The 18,654-nt window shown below is 44.4% G+C and overlaps 1 protein-coding gene across 13 annotated transcripts in view; it reads right to left on the bottom strand.

The window, feature by feature from the left end:
* Nucleotides 1–18,654, bottom strand: part of Garnl3 (GTPase activating Rap/RanGAP domain like 3) — a 147,320-nt gene that overhangs the window by 96,262 nt on the left and 32,404 nt on the right. For 6 of the 13 annotated variants that reach the window (XM_052725463.1, XM_052725469.1, XM_052725461.1 and 3 more), the window contains exon 3: nucleotides 6,740–6,863. In XM_052725463.1, the coding sequence (XP_052581423.1) occupies nucleotides 6,740–6,863 (124 nt within the window). Of the gene's footprint in view, nucleotides 1–6,739; nucleotides 6,864–7,124; nucleotides 7,325–7,543; nucleotides 7,563–7,847; nucleotides 8,024–18,654 lie in introns of those variants that run through there. The other 7 variants (XM_052725464.1, XM_052725468.1, XM_052725467.1 and 4 more) reach the window with 5 other exon arrangements.

Here is an 18,654-nt window from a genome sequence, read left to right as displayed (position 1 = left end):
TACCTGCTGGGAAAGGGAAAGACCGTTTTCTCTAATGGAGTGTCATTAAGTGTATCAACCACACTCTAGGGCAAGTCCCATGCCCAGTAGTTGACCAACACAAAACAGACTCCATTTGTGTGTGTGTACATGTGTGCTTTCTGTTTTGTTTTGGTATGTTTTGTCTTATTTTTTTTTATTTTCATTTTTTGTTTTGTTTTTGACAGAGAGAAAGGAAGAACATGATGCTGGGTGGGCAGGGAAGTGAGGAGAATCTAGGAGGAGTTGGGGAAGGGGAAAATATGCTCAAAATATATTGTCTAAAACTTCTTACAACAACAACAATAATAATGATAATAATAAAGCTGAGCATGGTGGCATGTGCTTGTGATTCCCATTCCCACTTCTAAATAGATGAGGCAGGAGGAGTCTTAGGGTTTCCTGGCTGGCCACCCTAGCCCTAATTGTTGAGTTCCAGGCCAATTGAGAGACCCTATCTCAAAAAGCAAGGAGTATAGAACCTGAGGAATGACACCTGATGTTGACCTATGGGTTCTACACACACACACACACCCCACTACCACCACTACCACCACCACCACCACCACCACCACCAATAACAACAAGAAACCTTTAAGGATCTTCCAATATGAAAATCTGCACATTCCAAGCAGGCTCATTGCCAGCCATTCAGACAGCACGCATGCCAGACATCTTTTGAGGCCACTCTAAGTTCCTAACAACAAAACCCTGCCACCTTCAGAAGAAAGCATCACTCTGCTTCTTTCCTGCATAGCAGAGCAGCATGCATGCAGAGAGTGTGAGCTCACCCATTAAGACATTCATGTCAAAGGAATGGACAATATTCCAGACTGATTTATGCTAGTCTGAAATCACTTGCAGATGGTGACTTCCCAGAAGCATCAAAAGGCAGGGGTGCATGACAATCTGCAGCTGGACTGCACTGAGCAGAGGTCTATATTGTGCTTAGACCATTTATCACTTCTACCACATCAGTTTCCTGTCTATGCAGTCAAAGGGCATGAACAGATCAATAAAAGCTACAAACAACTTTTGCTGTCCCTGACAGATTTCGATAGAAAGTGATGAGGGATGGTTGATGGTGTAATAGCTGTGCCTTGCTTGGACTGTTGCCAGGAGAGACTGGACTTGCAATCCATCAGGAAGAAAAATGGCATATGTTAAGGCAGAATGTGCAGCAAGCTAATGAGTCTAACTGTGCTGGTGGTGGTCAAATAGGCTTGGTTTATCTTTTCCTTTATTTATTTTATTATTTCATGGGTTAGACTGCTCTCTAGTTTCTCTCAAGCTAGAGCACTCATTCATTCAATCAATATTATTAAGTGACTAATGCTATTATTGTGCTTAGTACTGGGGTTATATGAGCAAACAAAGAGCCAAGATTGCTACTTGGGGGGAGGCTTAATAATTTGTATCTGTACTTACCGGATTAATGAAAGTGGCAGGAGTAAAAGTCCACAAGGAGAAGAAGTAAGTTTCAAGAGATGCTTTTACACAATCCACTGCAGGAGAGAATGTTGTTGATCCATGGAAGTGGGGGTGGGAGGTGTTCTACTGCAGATTCTGCGTGTGTGTGTGTGTGTGTGTGTGTGTGTGTGTGTGTGTGTGCATACATGTGTGTCCGAGCACCTATATGTGCATGCGTGGAGGCCAGAGGTGGACATTGGTGTCTTCCTCTACAATTTACCACTTCAGTTTTTGAGATAGGGCCTCTCACGAATCTGGATCATCGACTGTCTAGACTGACCAGCTGGTGAGCACTCAGGCTCCACCTGTCCCTGTTTCCCAGTGCTAGGGTTACAGGTGTGTGCCGCCACACTTGTTCTGAGGTGCTAAGGATCTGCATCAGATCCTCAGGTGCGTGCTCAAGCACTCTGCCTACCACACTACCTCCACAGCCCTTCTTTAAACTGACGCTATGTCCTCTTCAGACATAATCTTCCCTCTCCAAAAACTCTGTCCAGGGAATGGTTCTAGAAGGTTAACTTTGTATCAAATGACCCCACTACCCTGATACATCCCAACCCAAGAGGAATGAATCCATGATTTTCTAGTTGAAATTTGAAACTCAAGTTCAAGAAATGAAGACTATGATGGGAACTAGGAGATGGAACCTATGTGATCCAGGGAGACTGGGGGACTGACACCAATTCAGTAATAAAACAATTTATGAAGACTGAAATATAGTGCTAAGTTAAAGAACAGCAGGGGATCAACGGGGATTGGGGGGCTGTGAGAAGATAGCATTAAGCTCAGGTCATGCAAAACACTAGGAAATCCTTGCAGAGAGCAAGTGTAGAGGTCCTGGGGCATGGAGAAACTGAGGCTATTCTAGAGAGCAGTGAGGTCAAGTCAAAGCATGGAGAGAAAGAGCAAGGTAAAGTACGGGCCAGCATGCCAGAATGAACCACAAGGGCAATCAAGAAGGAAAAGACTTCACAGTCTCCATATTCTGGACTATCACTCTGTCCTAAGATAGACATAATGACCAATAAGACAGAAGAAAAAGCCCCCAATTAACTCACACATCCAGTCAACTGATGTTTTTGAAGGGTACTGTGACCTATCGAAAGAGGAAAGACAGTCTTCATCAAATGGTGCTGGGATAGCCATTTGGAAAGAGTGTGGAAAGAGTGAAGGTGAGCTCATCACTCACAGGCACACAGAGAGCAACTCAAAGACATGTAACGAGAAAGTCTTCAAAGAAAGGGGACTGGAGAGGGCAAAGACGGCTGGTATGCACAGAGATGAGTGAGACAGAGAGGAGAGGGAAGGATGAGGCATCGTGTGGATTGGAGGGAAACAGCTTTCCTGTCACTGTTCCGGTGAGACTTACTCCACGGTGGAGCCAGACTGACTGCGCAGCCCAACCACACATTTTCTTGAAAGGAAACAAGCTCTGGTGACCACCAGGGGCACAGCTGAGGTCCGGGTGGTTTGCAGCCTGGGGACAGGGCACAGAGTGTGAGGCAGTTGCTTTCTGAAGCTAGACCACGGCTCTTTGAGAGCTGACAAACTGACTTCTCTCTCCATGGCCTCTGAGAAGCTAGCACAGTGCCTGCCTGCCCCAGGGTAGGACTTCAAAACCTGTTGGGAGAAGGCTGAAGAGTCCTGTGGGGAGTCCACAGGGATCCTGGCTTCCAGATTCTCATGAAATTTACATACAACCGGTACTTGTGGAATGAAGCACTGAGTCCACCCTCATTACTGATTTGAATGGCCATGCTTAGTTCTGACCAAAGACTCTGTAACTGTGCTGTTTAAAGCCAACATTTATGCTAAATTTTCAATTTCCTGGAACCCTTCTCTGAAGTCTGAGTTCTGTGATTCCCAACAGTCTGTATCACACCAAGTTAAGAAAAGCTAGAGTTGTTTCCTGATGAACATAGAACATACACATCACAGCAAGTCATCACATATGGACACTTCACATCAGTAGATTCAGTCACTACATGAAAATATTAGGGGGAAACTGTGTCTGTAATGAACATGTGTGGACTGTTTTCTTGTTATTTTCGAACATAACTACTGTTTCTGTGGCATTTATGTTGTATTAGGTATCCTGAGTGCCCAGAGGTGACAATGCATATGGAGGATGTGTGTCAGATGTATGCAAAGATGCTACTTTACATAAGGGACTTCAACATTCTTAGATTTCAGTATCCAAGGGAGTGCTAGAATGAAGTCTGCCATAGAGACCAACCTATTGTATTACTCTGAGGTGAGAGAAAACATCACCTTCCTTTAAAAAACATGGAGTGGCAATTTCAGTGATCCTTGATCCCAAAGGTGGAGTTCTGCTCACTTCCTCTGTCTCAGTCATTCCAACCTTCAGCACAGATGTCATTTTTGATATGGAAAAACAAGGCCCAATGTAGTTTACAAAAGGAAGAAAACTGTTACGAAGAACAGTTCAATGCCAAGACTGACTGCCACATCCAAATCCAAACAGTGACTCTGAAGATGACATGCCAAAAAAAAAAAAAAAAAAGATATTTACAAAACAGTTAAATGGAAAAGTCATAATGCAAAATTAAGTGCATGATTTTATTACACCCATGTAAAAGTGAAGTTTGTAGCCTTAAAAACCAGAGGTGCTAAAGAGAAATGAAAACACTTGCTACAAAGTAGTGAGATTGTCCATGGAATTTTAAAATACACTTAAATGTTAATTAAAATAAAATTATTTATTATGACTATTAATTAAAATAGTCATTTATTTATTTTTATGTGTATGAGTATTTTGGCTGCATATATGTCTGTGTCCATAGAGGTCAGAAGAGGGAGTCAGATCCCCTGGAACAGGAGTTACAGACAACTGTGAGCCTCCATTTGGGTGCTGGGACTTGAACCTGGGTCCTTTGGAATAATAGCAAGTGCTCTTAATTGCTGAGCCATCTCTCAACCCTATTTAAATTTTATCTTATCTTATTTTTTTTCAATACTTTTTTCAAGTATGACAAAGAAGACTCCTTTTTAAATACACTTACTTTATTGATTTTGGTAGGATCAGAGCTGTGCTGTGGTGTATGGATACTAGGACAGGCATGTGAAGGTCAGAGAACTCTCATTACAGATGGTTGTGAGCCATCATGTGGTTGCTGGGAATTGAAGTCAGGACCTCTGGAAGAGCAGCAGCAGCCAGTGCTCTTAACCTCTGAGCCATCTCTCCAGCCCTATCTTATCTTATTTTAAAAGGACACACACAGCTCCAGAGGAAAATCATGAACAATGGACTGAGGTTGCTCCCTCATCAAGTTGGGGATGGTTGGTGACTAGTCAGATTCATGAATGTGGCCCTCTAGGTGTGGTCTGGGGTCCACAAGATCAAGGGCAATCCGGGAACTTGTTAGAAACTCAAACTGTGGGTTAACTCTGCTGCACTGGTAGCCCAGCAGTCTATGTTCTGATAGCTTTCCTGCTGACTCCGATGTCTGCTCAGCTCACCTGCTGCTCTCCAGGACCATTCGGGTATTAGTCTGTAGACTTCACCTGTGCCACCCATGCTGATCTCTTTCAGTGTCACTCTCACTGTTCACCAGGGCTCCAGACCACTTCTTGGACCCAGTTCAGTCTTCATCTGACTATGAAAGTTCTACTTCTGCTACTGAATTTCAGCTTCACTACTGTGGCAGGTGAACGTGAACATGCTAAGTGCTAGGTGCCATTATCTTATCTCATCCTCATGGCAAAGCTACAGAAGAAAAGGTTAGTGTCCCTCTTCTATGGATGGGAAAACTGAGGACAAGAGACAGTCAAGGTCATGTCAGCAGTAAATGATGGAATAAGGAAGACTTAGAGTGCATGCAGAGAAGTCCAGCCACTTTACTGATGACTGGTGGCAGGCGTGGAGCAGTGGAGATGTGGACCAAAGCCTGCGGCTTTCCTTTTTACTACTCCCCGCTGCCTCACCTCGGCAGGGCCGTTTGCCCACTGCCTCATGGAACATCATTGCCAAGGATCCTGCTCTCTACCCACATCTGCCATCTATTCTTCACCACCTCCCATATCCTACTGTCCTTCATGAGGCCTTCCATGCCATCTCCTTGAGGTTCCCTGCTAGGGCAGGTGGCTCCCTCCCTTCTCTTAGCTCCTATCATGTTATCTTTCTCTATTTAGCTCTTCCTACTCTGAATTATACTCATGCCCAGGCTCCTTAAGGAGAAGCAGTGGTCTGGGTCAGTGGGCTAGGTGTTGACAATGACTGACAGAACAGGCACTGAGTCAATCGATGTGTCTTTGATGTGGCTATACTCATTCTATATTCATTCTGCTCAGCCCCTTAAGGACAAAGACCAAATCTTTTATGTTATACTCAAAATACTCAGCCATGGGCCAGGCACACAGTCCAGTCTATTACAGAGGGCCACTGGTACTCAACTCTGGTGTAAGCTGCTCTCCTAGTTACACCTCTAACGATGCAGCTTATACTAACAGTGGGTACCTGGCTACTATGCTAGTGGACAGAAACAACTCATTTTTTAATTAACAGAACACTAGAGTTAATGTCCTCAATTGTGATCAATAATAACCAGTACAGTTTATAAGCACATTTTCTGAAACTGGTTCAAATCCCATGCAATTGGAAGACTAAATCACAATCCTATCTTTAAAAACTGAGTCTACCAATGCTTTCACTTTCCCTCTTTGAGAAGAATATACACTCTAAAAAACCATATCACAAACTCTGTCTCATTATAAAAAAAATTAGATATTTTCATTTAAGACATTTATCATCTGTTACAGTTACTGATCTTGTTCAACTAATAGGCTTTTAACAGGAAACTATCTCATATATTCTAACTCCTGTACCATACCCAGAAAGCAAAGATAAAATCAGAACATGAAAGTCAATAATCATTAAACTTTTAAAATTAGATCTGTAAAGTTGCAGGAACAAGATAACATAAAAATGAAATGCTACCTTTCTTAATTTATAAATTACTTAGTTCTATGTACTGCTTAATAGAGAAAAATACCAAGCCACAATATATTTTTAACGAACTGGAAGACATGAGATTAAAAGTACGTAGCAATGAAAAGAGATAAAGATGATCAAATGACCATAACCTTTCAGCACTTACTGATTCCAATTAAATCTTGACACAGCACACATACAGTTTAATAATAAATATACAACAAAAGGGGTTGATGAGCTTGGCAATCGCCTCTAAGTCTGAATCAATGTACCACTACTGAACAGACAGCATTAACTTACCAGCTCCACAGATCCATAATGTTTCCTACTGAAATCCCCACGTCTACAGCCTAGGTCTTCTGAGACAGAGCTGGAACAAAAATGCTTCATCAGTATTATACATAGCGATCTGGCTACACACCTTCTGAAAAAAAAAAAAAAAAAAAAAGCTGCTATGGAACAGGCTTGCAGTGCCCGGCACCTCACTGCAGGGGAGCCTCCTTGCAACAGACACCGTCCCCAGCAGCCATTGCAGAGCCAGGCTTTCATGGAGCCCTCAGTCAAAAGAAAAACGTCCAAGTCATCCCTAGAAGTATAGAGGATGATTGAATTAAATATTTAGTTCATTTGGAATCAATTGGAATTCCCAAAGCTATTGGTGGGTTATGATTTCATTCCGTATTACCGGAGGGATGGCAGCCCTGCAGGAACTCAAGGCAAGGGACAAAGCTGCTGAACCAGATCCTGCAATTATCTTTTGCTTAAAGAGTAGAGTCTCTTTGTTTCAAATATGCAACATAAAAATAACCAGCATCATTTAAAGCTGTATTTTAAGGAGGAGACAAAAATTCCCAAATCCTCATAAGGTCCCCTCCCCTTCCCCAGCATTTAATTTAAGATTTTTATGTGTTAACATGAAAGAGAAAGAGAGAAAGAGAGAGAGAGAGAGAGAGAGAGAGAGAGAGAGAGAGAGAGAGAGCGCAGAATAGAAAATACGAAAATCTAACATCTGAGTATATTCATTTTTGACATGGCAGCAACTAATACTTCCCACCCTCCCCTCTATCCCCACCCAAACAGGCTTAATCAGAGAAGCAAACTCACATGCCGTGGTCCAAGAGCAAGGAAAACAAAGATGAAAATTGCTACTGTATTTGCATCTTGCATGCGTAGCTCCCCTCTCCAAAGGCACATACCTTACTGGCTACTTAGTCTACCTAGGACTCCATACAGTACCCATGAAACAGCAGAGAGCCCCCCCCCTAGGACAAACAGTTTGAATAAGTTTGCCTTGACTATACATGCAAACAGCTCTAATACAACAGAAAATAAAATTCCGCAAGAATCACACGTTTCATCTATTCAAACTAGTTGGACTGTCACATGCAGAGACAGGTGCGCTCAGTACCTTTTCATCCTTCCTTACAAGGTAGCTACATTTTCTAAATTACAGCCCTTCTGGCACATTTGGAAGAGACTGACTCTGATGTTCAGCATCCAGAGTTGACTCTCTGCCAGGACACCGTTTGATAGGCTCCAAGAAAGACAGCATGAGAGAAATGAGATTAGCGTCTAATGGTATTCTGCCTCCACCATTTCACAGAGATGGCTGAATTAATCTTATACAAGAAAGTTAACCTTTTCTCGCCCTCACTCCTTTAGCTGAAAGTGTGTGACATTACCAATGAAGACAGTTTCAAAGGGGTGCCTAGGTTACCTCCCTGTTTGGATGGACATCCTTTCTCCCCTTACTCAGAACACAAAAAAATCTCTAAGAGAGACTAAAACAACTCCCCACTGGTTTATTCCAGTCTGGCCTCTCTTCCCATTTGTGGAGTGTGGTCTGAAAATGCTCCTCGAGACACTGTCCTTGCCCTGCATTTTGCTTCCAAGGCTCTCTTCTGTAAGGCTGGGTTACTGTAGACAGCAGATCTCCTTCAGAGGCGGGTCTCTGCATGGCAAAGCCCAGGCAGGGTGGATGTGCTGCCCTGACTGCAACCCCAGCTTTGGTTTCAAAAGTCAGGACCATAATTAGGTCAGCAGCAGCAGCAGCAGCAGCAGGTTAAACTCAACAAGCCCAACATGAAAAGCAAAAACAGGGGCTCCGAGTCCTTCCGCTGAGAAGGTCCTAGGACACAGTGTCAGCTCTTTATCTCTGTCAACAGCCAGAAGCAAACACAGCAAAGACGGCAGCTCTCAGTCCCACGATTATACGCCACCCTAGAGTATCCACCTTCCCTAGACGTCTCTTAGATGGGCAACAGCACCCCATGAAAACGATCAAGGGTGCCACAGCTATAGGATACCTGCTGCCAGCTGCCCTTTCCTCTCTCTAATTACACCCTCTAGCCCTCTGCAGAGAGCTTGCTTGTGTGAGAACCAGGATTGGGGCACATACCTTGTTGGCCTGTAAGAGGCATCCAAAGCAGACGTGTCCAGACATGGGTTCTCAGTGGCAGGGGCCATTCAAAGCTCTCCAGGGAACTTTGATTGCTCCAGGCCCACTGTTCTGCCCACTGCCTGGCACAGGTGGCAATGGAATAAGCCTGTATTCGGGGATGCACACACATCATCCAGATCTTCCTGGACAGTGCCTGACAGCAGGTTGCCTGCTGCCATCCTCCCTGATGGGCCTTTCAGTCTCCATCTAGGCAGGTCTGGCCTACCACGCAGGTGCAGCTGTGTGTCCTGAATTGACAAACTTACTCTGTTCTCTTGGACTCACTGTTGGACTGTATTTGTTTCATCTTGTGATGAGACCATGGGATCTAGCTCGGGTCAAGACAGGATGGGACAGAAATGTCATAGACGACTTGCAGACCCATGCCCTGGGAGGTGCAATAGCCTCCCTGGTGTAGCAGGGTGGGAGACTCCAAAGGCCTGCAGCAGGGCAGAGCTTCAAGATGAAGAAACCTAGGTCTCTGTGTGTCTGTGTGGATGGCATCAGAAGTGGAATGGGAGGCACATATTTACCAAAGTAAGTGTCTTACATTGGATGTTATGATCACAATCACCTAACATGTGGCCCAGATTTAGGGGTCAGACAGAAGTGATAGAGAGTCTAATCATGGGGGCTAGAAAGGCAGTGATCTGCCTTACACAGCTGCAAAAATATTTGGAAAAAGTGAGATCCACAGCAATTCAGAAGGTGGACCATGTCCCTTCTGAGGCTGCAGCTTCTGGAAGGCAGGCCTGACAGAATCAGAGTGAAGTCACGTGCTAGCTCCCACTGGCTTTTTCACAGGGAAGAAAGCAGGTTCTGGAAAGAACTAGATGGGTGTTCTGGTGTGTTTTCATTACCAATTTAACAACATAATCACCTGGGAAGAGGGTGAAAGGAAAAGTATGGGCTCAGGATCCCAAGGCCACGTTCTCAGCACAGAGGAGATTTATCTTCCCAGAGGGACAGAGGCAGGAAACAAGAGACAAAGACAGAGGATGAGGGAGAAGGGGAAGGGAACAAGGGAAAGGGGGTCAGAGGTATTTGACCTGGAGGGACAGAGGACGGCCTCTGGATAGAGAGGAGACAGACATAGCACATAGGCAAATGGCACATAGGCAAATGGCGGTTTACAAAGGTAAAGAGGGAAACCCCGTGTTAGGATGAGGTGTTTAATTTTGATTGGGCATGTTAATTAGGTGACCAAAGGGGGCTTCTGATTGCTGGACTTCAATACTTTGATAGCTGGAACTTGTTAGTCTCAGGAGGAGGAAGTGGCCCAATAAGGGAACAGGCCTTGGTGGCAGCTTTAGGACTGTAATCTGATGGTTTTTAACAAGGCAGAGGGAATGGGGAGAAGGGCAAGGCCTGCCAGGGCCATGCTCACCACACTTGAGCTGGCCAGAGTCCCTTCAGAGGGAACCTTAACCAAGGAACTGCCTCAATCAGACTAGCCTGTGGCCATGCCTGTGAGAGATTGTCTTCATTGATGACTGATGGGAAGGCCCAGCCTGCTATAGGAGGCACTATTGTAAGAAAGTGGCCTGGGCTGTATAAGCCAGCTAGCTGAGCATTGGCCATGAGCAAGCCAGTGAGCAGCGCTTCTCTACTGTTCCTGCTTCAAGTTCCTGCTCTGTGTGAGTCCCTCAATCACAGACCGTGACCTGGAATTGTAAGGTGAAATAAACCTCTTCTTCCCTTAGGTTCTTGTGGTTAGAGTGTTTTTACCACAGCTACAGAAAAGCAAGCTAGAACAATGGATTTAGGTAAAGATAGAAATACAGAGACTCCAGAGAGAAAGGGTTTCACAGAATTCAGAAATCAGCTTCTGAACCCCAAGCAAGAAGCATTCTGGCCAATGGAATGTGGTGGGTCTGCACCTCGTCTGCATCTAGGCAGGAGCCTTTCCTGTGAGCAATCTGTGGTCTGGTTCCTTATCCAGTAGCTGGAATGGAGAGGTCTGGGAGGACCACAAAAGGTACAACAACAGGATTAGGCTGTCTTAGAGACTACAGAGAAGAGTCGCAGTAGGAGTGACCTCCCTGGGCTGTGTGTGAATGAGAAATAGCACACTGTTTGAAGTCACTAAGCATCGGGCTTATCTACTGCAATAAGCATTTTTAATTTTTTTCCATTTGGTACTGGGGATTGAACATAGGGACTTGTGTGTTCAAGTGCTCTATCACTGAGCTATATCTGTAGCACAGTTTTGTTTGTTTGAATTTTCCATTTTGGAATACAGTCTGGCCTTGTACTTGGATCTTTCTCCCTCAGTCTCCAAAATAGCTGGATGATAGACCTGTACCACTAGGCCCAACACAGTAAGTCACTTTTTGTGTTGGATGCCTGGGGAGGAGGGGCCTTCTGACATAGCTACTTTGAATGCCCCCTGCAACCCAAGAAATAGGACTCATGGCCAGGTCCCACATGAGCAAGCTCTCTGTAGCTAACTCGAGGAAGAGCAATGTAACTTCCATAGAGGGGGATGTAGAAGGTACACAAACCAGGATGACTCTATGTCAGGACAGCAATCCACTGTCTACTTTAAAAGCAATTTTCCTAGAACACAGCCACACCTACTCATTATGGATTGTCCATCTGCTTTGGCATTACAGCAGTGGACTCGAGTAATTCCAACAGAAACCCTGATGACTTAAAAAGTCCAAGCTATTTACTAAGTGGTTCTCAAAAGAAAACCAAAAAAGCCACATTGCTGTCCCCTGTAGCAGTCTCAGGAATCCCTACAGTTGGTCTCAGGGCAACCCATAACCCCACATTCCTAATATCCACAAAAACACTCAACCTGACTCTCTGGGGAGCTTTGTAACAACGTGGATTCCCTGGTCCCGTTCCCAGAGGCTGTGTTCAGCCCATCTGCCAGCCAAACATTAGCCCGGGGAGTTCTGCTGCAGGTGGTCACAGGTAATGCTTTGAAAACTGCTCTTCCAGATGCTTCTGGAATCCCTGGAAACCTGCCAACCATGCTATAGCATGTCCAGAAGGAAGAGCCAGGCCTAGGCCAAGGTTTCTGTTGGGAAAATTGGTGGTAGGAGATAAGTGTCTACTTCCCAGCACTATTACAGTCACAGACCTGGGCTCCGAGCTCTCTGGACATCAGTTCTCTCATCTTTAAACTGTGGGTGAAAATATCCCATTTAAAAGGATTATAAAGAATCCATAAGGAAAAGCAGCCAGTGTGCTAAATGGACATTTATTACATGAAAGCTCATCAGAATGTTTGCTATTGTCTCAATTATTAATCTCCATTTCTCTCAAGTTTTTAGAGAGATCCAGGAAGGGGCACTTGGCATAAATAATTAACTTTCAAAGGATTTTTAAATAAAACTTCTTCCCTCATGTATCAGTAAGAGAGCGCCCTGTCTAAGCAGCAAGCTTCCTGGGGAGCAGACTGAGGGGAACACACCAATGTTAGCATCTGATCTCCTCGCTAAGAGTGTTGCCCAGCAGGATGACTTCAGTTAGAAAACAGTCAAGACCTACTGTCACCATGACAGGAGGATAGACAAGTGAAGCCTGGTTAGAGTGGGCCATCAGAACCAGGCAGGTGCGGACAGGAACCAGGAAGCTTCCAATTCCCTATGTGCCATGTGGTCCAGGCTCTAAATAGCAACCCTTCTGTTTCAGCAAATTGATGTGTAAGGATGCTGGATCACGCTTTGCAAGCTTGCACAGTGCGGAGGACCTCCATGCTAAATCTCTACATATGGCCTGGGATGGAAGCAAAGCCTTCCACTCCACAGATAGGCTAGACCAACTGTCATTATGTAAGTCAGATTCCTGGAAAGCAGGACCAGGCCCTCTGCAGAGTCAAGAGCTGCCGAAACTGAGTAAGGAGACCAGGGGAGGTTGGTGGTTCCCTCAGCTGGCCCTGAGATCAGTGCCAACACTCATAATTGGCCAGATCCATGCAGCCAGGTTCCTGTGGATCTCAGACCCAGTTAATGGTTAAAACCATCAGCATCAATAACTACTCTCTGTGGGTCAGGGAAGAGTTTGTGTGAGAAACACCAGGTAGTTTTCTGAAGCTCACCAGTAGGAGAATTCAATGTCAAGAGCTCCAACATAGGCCTCAGCCCCCTGACAAGCACGCAGCAGGGCACAGATGGCAGGGGTCCCCCACTGAAGGCCAAGGGGACTTTTTAATGGTGCCAGACTACAGACTGAGGCTTGCAGGGAGTCCAGGGTTTCCTAACAACAGTACCAGAATAGCTCATGGCATACAAGAGACCAGAAATGCTTTCTGAAATACACCAAGAGACACAGAAATAGATGTGATTATAAACTAACTTCTAATAACGACATACAAGAACTCTTCTAGTGAAGGCCTGGCCAGAAAGGAGGGAGCAAGGAGGGAGGCTTCTGGAGTGAATGAATCCCCAAAGTCAGAGCCCTTTGATTCTTTTATTTTTAATGTTTATTTTTAATTTTTTAATGTGTGCGAGTGTTTTGTCTATATGCATGTATGTGTATCACATGTGTGCAGGTCCCTTAGAGACTAGAAAAGGGCACTGGATCCCCTGGGGCTAGAGTTATTGATGGTCGTGAGTTGTCATGTGGGTGCTGGGAATTGAACTCTGGTCCTCTAGAAGAGCAGACTGTGCCCTTATAGCTGCTGACCAGCTCTCCCCAGCCTTTTTTTCCTTGAACACTTTGAAATACAATCTTCACATAATATTTACATGTCTACTAAACTTTGAGAAAGGCATGTATCTAGATCCTACCTGGTTCTTTTTTTTTATGTTTACAAAGATATTTTAATGAGCATATCAGAATGGCAGAAGGAAATGGGAGAAGGGACATATTTTACAGTGCAAAATTATTATGCAGAAATTTAAAAACATCTAATTCATAATTTTGAATGCCTACTTAAATATTACTTCAAATACATTTTAAAGCTCAACAGATTTTGTTGAACTGAGTTACAGGTTCTGAACCTTATTGAGAATACATCATAAAACATTATATATTCCAAATGAAAATGACAGTGCTTTGCTAGGACCTACATAACTACTAACAGAAACTTTTCTTTTTGAGACAGCGTCTCAGGTATTCCAGGTTGACCTCAAACTCACTGTGTACTTGATGATGGCCTTGAACTTCTGATTCTCCTACCTCCACCTCCCAAGTGCTGAGATTACCAGTGTGCACCACCATACCTAGTTTATGTGGTACTGGGGCCCACCTGGTTCTTTAACACAAAGAGTCCTATGATAATTCACTGCACAGTTCCAGTCACCAGTAATTGCTCCTGGTCTTTAAAACTGCTGCTCGGAAATGAAAAGTGGTGACAGTTACAAATACTGGAGGAGATGTGGAGCTAGACCACTCACTCACTCACTCACTGTGGAAGAGGCCAATTTTGATTAAATGAAATATGCAGTTACCATATAGCCAGCAATTATATTGTGGGGTATTTATTTCAGAAGAATGAAAATATGATACCCACAAAGACCTGTGTAAAATACATTCAGTATATGTTTATTGATAATAGCTTCAAACTAGAAACAATCCAGATGTCTTCCCAGGGGCAAAGAATAAACAAACTGCAACACATCCACACCTTGGAATACCACTTACCAACTAAAAGGAAACACAACCACTATACACAACAATGTGGTTGACTTTTGGGGGAGCTACAGTGCATGGATTTAGCCAATCCCAAAGGTTTCACATTTTTCTTCATTTGTTATTTTCAGAGATAGGGTCTCACACAGTCCGGGCTGGTCTTGAACTCACTATGTACCTAAGGATAACATTAAACTCCTGATTCTCCTGCCTGTACTTCCTGAGTTCTGGGATTATAGCTATGCACCACCACTCCTGACTTCATAAAGCATTCTTGAAATAACAGGATTCTGGTTATCACAACCCCCACCTCTGGGGATGGAAAAAAAATTTTTTTTTTCCAAGACAGGGTTTCTCCGTGTAGTTTTTGATGCCTGTCCTGGATCTCGCTCTGTAGACCTGGCTGGCCTTGAACTCACAGAGATCCGCCTGGCACTGCCTCCCCAGAGCTGGGACTAAAGGCGTGTGCCACCACCGCCAGGCTCCTGCTCTATTTCTTATCTGTGTTGCAAGACACAATCATTTACCCATGAGATCAAAGTGTATGTAAATCTGGGGCAATCTAAGGAAGACCAATGGGTTTCATCACTGTTCCCTACTGAGATGCTGTACTCTAGTCATGAAAGATGTTTCCACTGCTGTTCTCTGTGTTATTTCTCACCACAGCTGCATACAAATCTATGATTATATACCAAAATACTGAAAGTTGGGTACACTGGTACACACCTGTAGCTCTAGCTTCCTGGTAGGCTGAGGCAAGAGGAGTGCTTAAGTTCATCAATTCAAGGCCAGTGCAGGCATGGCAAAATCCCATTTCAAGGAAAAAGAAAAGTTTAATAAAACAAAATAAAAACCCTGTAGGGCTGGAGAGATAGCTTAATAGTTAAGAATGTTTGCTGTTCTTCCAGAGGACCCAAGTTTGGTTCCCAGCACCCACATTGGTGGCTCACAACCACTTGTAATGCCAGTTCCAGGGAATCTGACACCTTCTAACCTCAAAAGGCACCCAAAGACATGTGCCATACACTCACACAGACAGATACACTACATATACGAATAAAAAAATTGTATCTAAGCCAGTGGTGGTCCACACCTTTAATCCCAGCACTTGGGAGACAGGGGAGCTCTGTGAGTTTGAGGGCAACTTGGTCTACATAGCCAGTTCCAGGCCAGCCAGGGGCTATAAGCTGAGCATCTTTCTCAAAATAAGAAACCATCACCAACAAAACAAAACAACAAGAAAGAAACGAACAAGAACCCTATATCTGAAACTGTGTGTGTATGTGTGTGTGCTCAGTGGGGAAAACGCTTGCTACATGAGCACTTACGTTCACCCACATGAAGCCTAGCACAGCAGCACACATGTAAACCCAGCACTGCAAGGGTGGATCCCAGAGCTCATTGGTAGCCAGGTTCAGTGAAAGATCCTGCTTCAGAAAAAAAAAGGTAGAGGAAGACAACCACCAGAAGAAAACAAACAACTGACAGACCTTTGGCCTCTACACCACACCCACGTGCACACACACCCACGTGCACACAATCCCCCACATGGGTATGCACACATGAAAAACAAAACTAAAGCCTGTGCATCTGCATCCATATTTTTTCTCTCCTTCAACAAACAGCCACTGAGCACCTACAAGATACCATGGAGCAGACAGGAGCTACACCCAAGAGGCATATGCTCTGTTCTCATGAAGCTCAGAGTCCACAGCCCATAGGACTTTCCAAGGGATGGCTATCAAGCGCCTGCCTCTAGTACATCCAGTCTGTCTCACATTCTAGACCCAACTTTTCAGTGACAATGTTGGCTTATGTGAGGTCAAGACTAGAGGGTTTTTTGGATCAGAGTATAATTTGTTTGGGAGAAACATTGCTCCACATGGAATCTATAAATGATACAACCAAGTGCTAATATAAAAGCCTATAATCAGCCAACATCATATGTTGCTACCCATCTCCCTTAACTGCATGAATGTCTAAGGAAATCCCTTTGTCCTGGTTAGTTTTTATTGTCAACCGGGACAACCAAGAGTCACCTGGGAAGAGGAAACCTCAACTAAAGAATTGCCTCAATGAGACTAGCCTTTGGCCATGCCTGTGAGAGATTGTCTTCATTGATGACCGATGTGAGAAGGAACAGCCTGCCATGGTGGCATCATCCCTAGGGCCTGGGCTGTGTAAGAAAGATAGCTGAGCATTCCGTGAGCAAGTCAGTCAGCAGCATTCCATGGTTTCTGCTTTGGTCCCTGCCTCCAGGTTCCTGACCTGACTTCCTTCACTGATGGGCTATACCCTGGAAGTGTAAGCCAAATAAACCCAACCCTCCCCCAGGTTGTCTATGGCCTGAGTGGTTTCATCAAAGCAACAAGAGATCAAGCTAGACCACTCTTCAAAGTCTGCCTCTCCAGGTCTCCGTGCTTCTCACCTGGAATTCACAAGGTCTGCTCCTAGCTGACCCAGACTTTAAAGAGAGACACACTACCCAGAGCGGACTCTTCTACACAGTGCCCCTTGCCAGAACTGCTGCTGTGCAGTGGGCCTTGCACTTGGGCTAGTTAGACATGCAGAATGCTAGACCCCACACTGGACCTGAGGAGACATTATCTAATTCTAAGCAGTCCTCCCAGGATGTATAATCACACTGAAATAGCAGGAGCACCGATTCTAGACCTTGGTTCCTAACCCCATCTTCCTGTCAAAATCAACCGAAGGGGCTGGAGAGATGGTTCAGTGGTTAAGAGCACTTGTTTCTATTGCAGAGGGCTTAGGCTCAGTTCCCAGCACCCACATGGTGGCTCACAAACATCTGAAACTCCAGTTCCAGGGAATTTGATGCCCTCTTCCCACCTCCACGGGCCAGGTACTCATGTGATGTACATACATACATACATACATACATACAGGCAAAAACCCATACACATAAAATAATTTAAAAAAAAATCTAAAAAAATAATTTGGACTTTTTCCTTTAATTTGTTCAATTCTGAAATATTTCAAGATAATGAATGATAAAGAATCATGCAATGAATACTATAGATACATGTGAAACACTGGTGAGCCTCTCCCTGGCCCCATTTTCATCCTTCATTCTTCTGATATAGTTATGAACTGACCAGGTATCTACTCCCAGCCCACATTTCTATACCTCTACAACCAACAGAAGCAGTCTACCACACTCCATCACACACACTGATTTTTACATAAATGAGCATCTTACCATGCATACCTTTCTGCAGGTAGCTTCTCTGGTTGAACAACATGCTTAGGAGGTTTGTACTGGTGACAACTGTAGCTCTAGTTCATGTACCTGACCCTGGTACAGCATCCTGAGCATCACTTCCGGACGGCATCTTCACTCTCCAGTGTTAGACATTTCTGTTGCTCGTAACTTAAAAATTATGTTTATTGATGTGTCTGTTTATGTACAGGGATGTGCATGTGCCATGGTGTATGTGTGAGGGTGCCAGAAGACAAATTGTGTGAGTGGGTTCTCTCCTTCCATCATGTGGGTCCTGAAGATTAAACTTTGATCTTTAGGCTTGGCAGCAAGTGCCTTTTTCTGAAGAGTCCTCTTGCTGGTCCTGCTTCTAACATTTAAACAATGCTGTAACACACACCCTTGACAACAAGGACAGGTGATGCCCCAGTTATAGATCCAGGAGCGGAACTGTGGGGTCAGGTCAGGTACACTGCTACATTTCCTGCCAAGGGGCAAATTTCCTTCCCACCCTCCTCTCCTCTGAGGAGCTCATGAGTTCTACTTACTCCATATCCTAGCCAGCACTTGGGCTTTGGTATGAAGGGTAGGCCATATTGTCTCAAGAAGGAGTGGTTTTAATTTGCTTCCCCAAGTTATCTGAGGACATTCTTCCTAACCTTACTGGCCATTGTGCTCTCTTTTCTGAGCCCCCTATTTCACATCTTTTACCCACACCTTTCTTATTTGTTATGGTCTTTTCCTAATTACTCTGTAGGGTTTCTCTTTTTAATACCAACCCTTTCTTAGTGAATGAATTACAAATATCTTCCAGACAGCGGTTTTCCTTTTGTTCCTGATCTCTTCACTGATCAGGCTGAAAATCTCAAATGTGAAGGTAGATACTTTCAATCTCTTCCACATAGTCTTAATTTTTCTGACAGACAGAATGCTTTGCCACCATGATGTTATACAGTCTTGTTCTTTCCC

The sequence above is a fragment of the Peromyscus californicus genome, unplaced genomic scaffold (assembly GCF_007827085.1).
Source record: "Peromyscus californicus insignis strain IS unplaced genomic scaffold, ASM782708v3 Scaffold_7__1_contigs__length_154581171, whole genome shotgun sequence".
Taxonomy (NCBI): domain Eukaryota; kingdom Metazoa; phylum Chordata; class Mammalia; order Rodentia; family Cricetidae; genus Peromyscus; species Peromyscus californicus.
Note: the sequence above shows the minus strand (reverse complement) of the source record. Positions and strands in the feature narration are given on the sequence as shown.